The sequence below is a fragment of the Asterias rubens genome, chromosome 7, assembly GCF_902459465.1.
Source record: "Asterias rubens chromosome 7, eAstRub1.3, whole genome shotgun sequence".
NCBI classification, from domain to species: Eukaryota; Metazoa; Echinodermata; class Asteroidea; order Forcipulatida; family Asteriidae; genus Asterias; species Asterias rubens.
In genome coordinates, this window is record NC_047068.1 from 21,729,329 (window position 1) to 21,739,446 (window position 10,118).

Below are 10,118 nucleotides of genomic sequence, written 5' to 3' on the forward strand. Positions count from 1 at the left end.
GGTGTATTACCACTTTCTCAAACCTTACTTCAAAAGGGAGCCGTTTCTCACAACATGTTATACTATCAACAGCTCCCCATTGCTAGTTACCAAGTAAGTTTTCATACTAACATATAATTATTTCGAGTTATTAAGAATAGTGTCCAGTGCTTTTAGTGTCTATTTGAGAGCTTTTTGACAGATGGTTTTTGATTAGATAATTTTTTACTAATTTTTTTTTTACAAAGTGAAAGGGAGTCAAATTGTTTTGTATATAATAAGAATATTGATTTGTGACTAATCATTCAGAGATGTGAATTAGTAACAATATAGTTATATTTAGTTTGTGTTATGTGAGCTTTGTTTGATTCCTCTAATTACACTGTTATTTGATTTAGAATCGCCCCACAATGGCACCCCCCTGTTGTAAGAAAGTTTTGATAGAAGTGACCTATGCTAGTAATCTTATAGACTTGTGGAAAGTTGTTAAGTGTCTGTCGCAGCTAGTGATAGTGTTCTGACTCTCTGCGCTATTCCCGCGACACTGGCAGTATTCTTGCGAGACTGCTGGCCCTCGCGAGACTACTGCTCCTGGCTGTACAGTAGTCGACAGCCAGCAGCTTCGAGCAAGAGCAGTATTTGATCTCCGAGACCTGAATCATTACGCCACCACCACAACTCGACAATCTCACCGCACCAGACTATTAATGAATTCTTCTTAAAGGCAGTGGACACTATTGGTAATTACTCAAAATAAAAAATATAAATTAGCATAAAAAAAAATATATTAGCATAAAACCTTACTTGGTAACGAGTGATAGGGAGAGATTATGGTATAAAACTTTGTGAGAAACGGCTCCCTCTGAAAGGCCATAGTTTTCGAGAAAGAAGTTTTTTTGATGAATTTGATTTCGAGACCTCTGATCAGATTTAGAATTTGAGGTCTCGAAATCAACCATGTAAATGCACACAACTTCGTGTGACATGGGTGTTTTTTCTTTCATTATTTCTCGCAACTTCGACGACCAATTGGGCTAAGATTTTCACAGGTTTGTTATTTTATGCACATAGTGAGATACACCAAATGAGAAGACTGGTCATTGACAATAACCAATATTGTCCACTGTCTTAAAGTCTGGAAATGGTATGATGTGTGATTGCTCAGGATTTTTCCCGCCTTCGTGATTTTGTTTCTTTTTTCAAAACTTTGAATTTAAATCACCAGTAAATATATTTTTCAAGTGTGTAATTTTTTTTATATAATTCAATAAGACGGGGTTGAATTCATGTTGATGATGCTGCATAAAAATGCAAGACGTAGAGATATGATTGTGTAAATTTATTTATTTTTCTCTTCCCTTATCGCTTTTGAGGTATTTTTTCTTGACAACTCATAAAAAACTAGATTTAATTGCTTCAAAATATGACACGTTAGTTCGCAAAGTATGATACTCACAAAAATTCACAACACATGTAGAGATGAATCTTATTGACATCTGTAGTGAAATCACTTCCTTGTTATGTGCACACCCTGCTGGGTGTTCAAGGTGCCGTAAAACAAAAACAAATGGACAGACAAAAGATAAGATCTAAGATTAGGTGATGGAGAGTTCCATATGCGTGGTGCAGCTGAAGAAAAAGACATATGGCACCATGGGTTAAGAGATGCACTTTTGACTAATGTACAAATTGTATTTATGTTGATTTTGTTAGATAATTTCACAAATATTGTCGTTCATTATAATGGAAGAATATTTATCATTAGTTGAGAGAGTCCTTATACATTGATTTTATTTCCTCCTGTGTATATTTATAAAGCAGTCTGAATTAATCATGCATACATAAAGATTTATTTGTAAATAGCGATCATGTACATGAATAGTTGGACTGAGTTTGAGATGCTTTGGAATTCCGTTTTGGTAAACTTAAACAGAGGCTTATGGTGTTGATCCCTAATCTTAGTTGTGCCATTTCCGGGGGGGTCAATGTTCCAGTGTGTTATACAGTGTAATGTGCGTTTTAGGCGACTGGGTGCTTACATGGTTACCATTGACTCGCAAGCAGGGCAGATATTAGCTTAATGTAATTTTGGCTGGTAACCTGTTTCTGTTAAGCAAAACTTGTCTGTGCTTTTTTTATTACAGGCTGTATGGAATTTGGCCCAGGGCTCAACTTGATGGCTCTACTTACTGTATAAGCAGGTAATTCTGCGCACTGCCAAGCATATTTCACAGGTTAGCAGGGAATGTTTGCTTTTGCCTGTGCGAACACCACGTTACTAGGCATTCTTTGCTTACACAGCTAGCACAGAATGCGGCACTTGTACAATAAGCAGAGAATGGTAATCACAAGCGCAGAATTTGGCAGTAGGAAGAGCCTTGAAATTGGGCCCCGTGCAACCTGCTCTAGGTATTTGAAAATTGCGATGTTGTAGCTAAGATAGGAGTTTTTTAATCTATCATCGGCCACAGTCTTGATTCAATTTTGAAGTGTGTTCTTGGATAACTATATACTTAGTAATACAAGAGCCCATGTCTTCACATTGATGGTATCATTGGTGAAGTGTAACTTGTTGAACATTGCATCCTGAATTAAGAGGTTCAGTGTTTTTTCAAATCCAAACCTAATGTAAATGTTACTCGCATATTCTTTTAGTAAGTTGCGTTTCACTTCTAAGTTTAGGAGCATCGTCAGACTGCTTGGCGACCATGTCCAATTCTGAAATGCCTTTTATACCCTTTCTTGGTGGACATAGAGGGCGTTGTAGGTATGGTTTGGACTACATGTAGTTGGTCATAAATGTTTTAACAGGAACATTTTATCCTGTTTATCCTGTTGTATCATTGTATCCCGTTTCCATATGTAATATTTGGCTCTAGAATTCAAGAGGATTGGATTGAATATCTATAAAAAAAAATGATGTAAATTTCCACATGAAATCTTTTGTAATTAAATAACATAAATGAAATTAAATAGTGAGAATAGTAATAATGCATACAAACATACCATCACCATTTTAAGTGGCAAGTCTATCCCATCGCCACAAGCCAATGTTTTGAGAACAATTTCCTTAAAAGTTGAATGTCAATTAAAGGTAAATGTTTTGATTGCACTACTGAAAATAAAGTTGACATGTTATACAGAATCTAAAATCTTGCACGTGTTTAATGAGTAATTAATTCCTGAGCATATTCGCCATGATGTGAACATGTGTGTTAAAAAAAAATGCAAATTAAGGTTTGACACTTAAAATGAAAACTTGAATATGTCAAAGGATGTGCCACTTTGTGAAAAAAAAAATCTTGTGAAATGCTAAGCCAGTGCTATGTGTAAAATGGCAAAATGGAGTCTAGCCATTCGGCATTAGTAGTAATTGGTGTCAATAAAAGTTAAAAAGGTTCGTTTGGTCCTGAAAGTTGTTGAAATGTTAACAGTAACAAAAGTTTGGGTTCGAACAAAGAGAAATTGATTGGAGCGGGACTTGAATTACCGACCTTTTGGTGTAACAACGAAAGCAGGGTACCCACGGAAATAGGGTACCTAAAAATAGGGTACCGCGAAATAGGGTACCCACGAAAGCAAGTTATCGCGAAAATAGGTTACCACGTAAAAATGGTACCGCGAAACTAGGTCACCACGAAAAACGGGTACCGCGAAAAAAAGGTAGGTTACCACGAAAATAGGGTACCGCGAGAATAGGGTTGGCGCCCCAGGGTTTTAGGCTCGGTTCAACTTTCATTTGTGCCACATCACCTTGTGTTACTGATTGCTTCTATTCTTAAAGTCGTCAAAAACTTGGTGATCATGCAGGGACTGGAAGCCCAACACCAAAATGAGATGTTTGAGACTGGAGTCACAATATTACAATTGGTTTCACATAATTTATTTCACTGAACATTACACATCTTTCTTGTCAAAGGGTTGTACAGTAATCGGAGTACATCATTCACTTTTTTAAAGATTTAATTTCGAAATGTATTGGAATGTTTTTGAGACTTACTCTTATGATATTATTAAAGTAGCTTAACATTGAATACATGTAGGTGGGTATGAATTCATAACACCAAACACATACACAATTCGGACATTTAAACTTTTAAGTACAACACGGACCAATTTGATACAAAACAAGCATTAAGATACAAAAATAACTTCTAAATTAAAGTGAAAGACAAATTTATGTTCTTTTGGTTATCCCCTTTCCAATCAATCAGCAAGTTCTCTACTCAAAGCTGTCCTACTTGTTTGGGATTTGACCCTTGACCTCTACATTCTAAAGGCGCTCTGCACGCAAACTTGCTAAGCAAATAATAGTACTGCTTAGTAGAATCAGTTTACCAGCCAAAAGTACATTAAGTTTGAGTTGTTGTGGCTGGTGCCCCACTCAATTTCTTCTTGGCAAAAAAAAAAATTGTCAAGCAGTAATTTTCTGCTCAACAGCTTTTAAAATGATATTGGACCCATTCATGTATGACACTCATGATAGTTAGTCCTAACTTAGGACTAGTCCTAGAACTCTTTGGAGTTTATACAAAACTTAAGGCTAGTCCTAAGTTAGGTCGAATAACTAACTCATCCTAACTCAAGATAACACTAGTCTTAATTCTTTGTGAAATCCACGTTGCCTTCGGCTCGGGCTTTTATCACATGGCAATTCGACCCTGCCAGCTTTAATCGGCCATGTAAGAACTCGTCGCTACCCTTATATTCCCTTAATTCTTATAGGGTAAAATCATACTGAGTACTATACCATGAATACAATAATTACATACATGTACATTGTTTTTAAACGTACATTGTTTTTAAACAAACATTGTTAACGCCAACCCTGTACATGACTGTTGTTAGTAACTGCCAAGAAAACCTTAGACTAATAATAGTACTGCGTAGGTATTTAAGTAATTTAGGTCCACATAATTAAAATTTCCAGAACTTTAAACAGATTATAATTATGTCAAAGTATATTTACATTCAAGGAAGCTGAAAAGTATAATTTTGCAATATATAGTCTTGTTTAGTTGACACTCTGCACAGTTACCAATACATCAAACATAGTTAATGGATGGATTCCAAGCTTTATTGTTACTATTTAAAGCATTCAAAATACGTCTCCACAGTGGCTGAAATGTGATTGATAGCATGCCCCCCAGAGTATTAGTGGTGCACATCCAAGCAGAACGAATGACCAGATCAGCGCACTCTGCTGCTTTGTAGATGTTATGCTGCAATGTGTAAAAAAGAGATATTAGAGATCAAGTTAGACCAGCAAAGATACAAAGTTCACACTATGTTCAAGTTCAGGTGAATGAATTCAGGCTGCCTGGGTCATGATGCTGCTTAACAACTTTGCTTAAAGTTCTAAGTATCTTTTTTTTGTGCTGCTTTTTAGATGTTAGGCTACAACACATAAAAAGGGGGAATATTAAAAAAAAACATAGACCAGCAAAGATACAGTTAGCCAGGGGTGTCTGGTTGTTTTTTTGGACACCATGTTTTCAATTTGGACACCCTGTTTAATCTGTCAATGTAAATGTATTGAAAGTAAACAACTTGTACACCCAGTTTTTAAATTGTCAAAAAACGTTAATAGAACCTTGTTGTGGAATCTAATGGTACTGGGAGATAACTCACAATTTAACACGGCTGCTGAACTTGCAAATCAGTATCCACATCAGGGCTATAAGAAGACCAAACAGCTCTCTAGTTTAACAAAACAAAAATGGCAAGAAAGATGAAAATGGGACAATAACTGAATGATTAACAAAAAGTCAAAGAATTTATAAAATGATTGAGTTAATAAAATGATTTTTAAAATGTAAAAGAATGATTTTGTTTGTTGCGCCTACCTTCCTTCTTCTAAAGCTAGGGGGTTTATCATCTCTTTCTTCATTTGCTGTCTGGTTTGGAACGTCAGTACAGCGATTCCCACAGCACATAAACACATGTGTACAGTGGCTGTAACATGCCAACACATAGAGTCTATTGGAAAGCAAAAGCACAACATTATAATAATCTTTTAGTAGTAACATTGACTGATTATGCAATTTTTAGGCAAAATAGCCCCTGAAAGCTCTTTGCATAATCATGACCCATGGGCCTATTTTCATCAAGCTGTTCAGATAAAAAAACACTCCTTAATAAATTTCTTTGCTGTCGGTACAATGTTTACTTCATGGAGTGTTGGCGGGAAGCCTGTTTTAGTTAAGCAAAACTAATATTTTCCTGTGCTTAGCAGGTTTCTGTGCTTACAGGCTGTATGAAAAATCATATGCCGATTAGTACAAGGAATAACTTGGAAAAATTATCTAACATGAGCTGGAAGCTCATTCCATAGTTCTGTACCTAGGTAGTTTAAATTTACCATCCATGGCTCTAGGAGCCATCAGAACTTTAGTTCAATGTGATTGACGCATGGGAAAAGGCATGGTTAGAATCCCAATATTTTATTATCAGTTTGACAGAACAATAAGATCCTTGGGTTGTCATCACTTACCAACTGCATCGCTAGACCACACGATGGACGAACAAAGAAAACTTGGAATCATGTAGACTGGCTAATGATCAACAAAATAAATGTGAAGAAAAATTTATACCTTTGTTTATATATTTAAAAATTTGATTAACTTGATATTTAATGATCTGAAATCTGCATATAATACTATGATAAGTGGCTTGATTTTAGGAAGAAAAGATAAAAGTAATACTTACAATCCAAAGATAAGGATCTGTGTCATTTAACTGCAAGAAAACAGGAACAGAACGGTCATTGTTTTATAAGTCTTGCATACTTTATTGTTTCGTATTACAGGCCTCAAACTAACCAACGCACCCCATGGCAATGCCGTGAGGTTTTTGATGTTGTGTCCTTTGCAAAGTTCCAATATTACAAATTTACAATTTCCTCCAAAATTCAGTATTTTTCAGCAAGGTATATGATGGGTGATGTTTAAGTATAAAACCTACTCCTTTTGTAAGGGTTTACAAGGTGTTGCTGGCGCAATATGCTGTGGCACAATATGCAACCAATCAAACAAGAAACACCAAGGCGAACCCCTTCTCTTTTGGATAAGTGCACTGGGTTCTTTTACAGGCATTACACAGCACACAGCTTTATGTCCCATCCAAAGGACGAAGCAATAATGATTAAGTGTCTTGCTTAAGGACACAAGTGTCAAGACCGGGACTCGAACCCACACCCTGCTGATCAGAAACACCAGGGCCCAATTTCCTAGAGCTGCTAACATGCTAAGCACACAAATTTGCTAAGCATGAAATTTCTTCCCCGATAAAACAGGATTACCAGCCAAATTTCCATTTGTTGCATAGTGATTGTTACTGGTGTTCAGCTTTTGTTTGCTTATCCTGAAAATCACATGGAAATTTGGTTAGTAAACCTTGTTTTATCAAGGAATAAATGTTATGCTAAGAAAATTTTTGTGCTTAGCAGCTCTATGAAATTGGGCCCTAAGCTTGAGTCTGGGGTTCTGATCCGCTTGGCCTCGACAATAGAAAGTAGAAACCTGTACCTGTACAAATGCAGCCAAAGCAAAGAATACAGCCATGACAGCATTGATACCAGACCACAGCCAACGATGCGGAGTTGTGACCTTGCCATCTTTGGTCATGACCTTTGACTCGTTGTCTGACCCCAAGGATAGGTTGGGCTTGACCAAACCAGGACCAGTTAATGAGTCCATCTGTAAAAAAATAAATGATCATAAATATTTTGTTTCTTGCTAAGACTAGAATAGTATTGCCTAAGAGAAACAGGTTACAGTTGTCATTGTTATGGCTGGTGCTTGACTCAATTTTGGCTCGGCAAAGAATTGTCCAGCAGTATTTTCTGCTTAAGAACAGCTTTATGAGATCGTCCTTTCTATTTCTAGAAACTATAAACAGCTTTATGAGATCGTCCTTTCTATTTCTAGAAACTATAAACAGCTTTATGAGATCGTCCTTTCTATTTCTAGAAACTATAAACAGCTTTATGAGATCGTCCTTTCTATTTCTAGAAACTATAAACAGCTTTATGAGATCGTCCTCTCTATTTCTAGAAACTATAAACAGCTTTATGAGATCGTCCTTTCTATTTCTAGAAACTATACAAAATTAATAAGGCTCTATGTGATTGTGAGCCTTGTTCTTCTGTTGGAATCAAACATTTTGAACCGCTGTATCGAAAGCTTTAAATATGTTTTTAAAATGGTCATTGACAGATCAATATATTATGGCCTATTTTTTACTTTTTATTTTATAGTCAGCACTACCTTCAGTTTCCTTTTTGTACTATGCACGTGCACCTGTCCTTATTAACTTTCCCAACACACATTCACAATGCTTTTGAGGCATCCCCATTCATTGTATCTCCTGTCATAATATGTGGAGATCATCACCATGGAGATAAAACAAGTGTTATCTCATCTATTTTATTAAATTTACATAAACCATACATTCACTGCACCATATGGCACAATGGGTGCAATGAATGTGTCACAAAGAAATAGTATTACACTATGCGTAAACATCAAAACACTGATTATCGTTCTGCATGCATTTTTTATGCATTACCAGGTCCAGAGGAAGGTCATTATTGGAATATTGAACAAGTCAGAGTGACTAGTTTCTTCCTGCAAATACAATGTATGGTCAAGTTGGACTCCAGAACCGAGGCCAAGCAATGGTCCAATCCAGTCCAACAGCCTCCATGCACGGTCCTCCATGCTATAAAACACTCACCATGCACTCACTAACTAACATTAATAACATGCATAGCCAAAGGCAAAGCTGAGCAAATAGGCAGTTGCACAAAACGAGTTCAGTTGGCTAGCCTATCTTATCTATCGTAGCGTCATACGTTATCGACCCTCATATGTTTTCGGTCCCCAACTTTGATTCCCGTTTACCGCGAGATTGTGCAAGCTGCACCGGTGAGAGAAGCTATGCAGTTTACTCACGGTCTGTATTTCCATCAGGCTTAATCATGCTGAGAATAAAGTTTCCTGTCGTTGTTAATGTTATGCTCAAACATTTATAAAATTATTGAGTTTTGGTACTAATCACTACTAGTGCACTATTATTATGCCAACATTCAAATGAGTCAAAGAAACATAATCCAACCTCGAAAGTTCAAAACAAAATTACTATCTGCTAAATTGAGTTTCATTCTGCTTTAGTCACTAGATGGATCACGTGAGGTGGTTACTCTTTGGGATTCTATGGTGTGCAAATGTGGGGAAAATATTAAAATATTTTAAGTAAAAATGACAACAATTTTTTTTATTTTTATTTACTGCATACTGTAATAAATTCCGATAAGCGTAATAAATATTAAGTCTAAATTAAAGAGAAAACATCATAGATTGGTTTATTATCTCCCGAAACCAAACATTACTGGTCTGAAATGGGGGAAAACGGATTGTTATGAAGTGTGTGTGCTTCAAGGGGGGGGGGGGGGGGGGGGGGGCGGTGGGGTGTTTTACTTTCATGCCTTATGATACCTCTGGATTCTAATATTGTAGCCATAATGCCTTGGGACAAAAATGTAATTAATTTTGTTAAGTAGTAATTGAATCATATTTTTGATTTATTTTGCACGTCATACTAGCTTCTGAACATTCAATAAAATACCAACCAATGAAAGGTGTGAAAACATATGACGTTGCTCCAATGTCACGCATGCATAAGCACTGTTAATGGCGGACTGTCTCTCGCAACGTAAAACAAAAACTTAACAAATTTCAACACACCATGAAGTGTAAGTGTTATTGGCAAAAAATTTGATCGACGATTTGAAGAAAACAAATTTAGTTTTTGATTGTGAACAGTTTTCCTGTTATCCTACTGAGAACACATGACACCAGTGACCAGGATATTCTATGCAAAATTGCTGGACGAAATCGTTCACTGATGTAGATCAAATAGTTACCTTATTACCGGCTACAGTTGGGTACCCTACAGTTGGTGATGTTGGGATCCGAGCTGAGTTATGCAACCATTTGGACAGGTGATTAATAATGTCACAAACACACCGGGCCTGCCGACAGAGTCGAATCCAAGAGTATGGTACGTAGAGGAGGGAACCACGGGGAAAGACCCCGAATTAAAAAGAATTGTTGTTGTTTTGATGAAGCGCCCTCTGT

At 36.6% G+C, this 10,118-nt stretch overlaps 1 protein-coding gene across 2 annotated transcripts; it reads right to left on the reverse strand.

The window, feature by feature from the left end:
* Positions 1 to 4,895: 4,895 nt before the first annotated feature.
* On the reverse strand, positions 4,896 to 10,103 carry LOC117292689 (transmembrane protein 220-like). 2 transcript variants are annotated; one of them, XM_033774828.1, is made up of 7 exons: positions 9,913 to 10,103; positions 7,506 to 7,676; positions 6,688 to 6,717; positions 6,473 to 6,533; positions 5,826 to 5,958; positions 5,611 to 5,679; positions 4,896 to 5,201 (listed from the first exon to the last, which is right to left on the reverse strand). In XM_033774828.1, exons 2-7 carry the CDS (start codon positions 7,674 to 7,676, stop codon positions 5,078 to 5,080), a joined length of 588 nt encoding a protein of 195 aa, XP_033630719.1. In that variant the 5' UTR covers positions 9,913 to 10,103; the 3' UTR covers positions 4,896 to 5,077. The 2 variants fall into 2 exon arrangements, with proteins under 2 accessions (XP_033630719.1, XP_033630718.1); XM_033774827.1 differs by having other exon boundaries at positions 9,905 to 10,102.
* Between the last annotated feature and the right edge of the window lie 15 nt (positions 10,104 to 10,118).

Excerpts from the sequence above, each read along its gene's own strand:
- LOC117292689 (XM_033774828.1), bottom strand. The coding sequence starts at position 7,676 with ATGGACTCATTAACTGGTCCTGGTTTGGTCAAGCCCAACCTATCCTTG. Across the intron at positions 6,534-6,687 it reads CAGATCCTTATCTTTGGATT|CCAGTCTACATGATTCCAAG; the intron begins GTAAGTATTACT and ends GTTGATCATTAG. Across the intron at positions 5,680-5,825 it reads CTAGCTTTAGAAGAAGGAAG|AGAGCTGTTTGGTCTTCTTA; the intron begins GTAGGCGCAACA and ends TTGTTAAACTAG.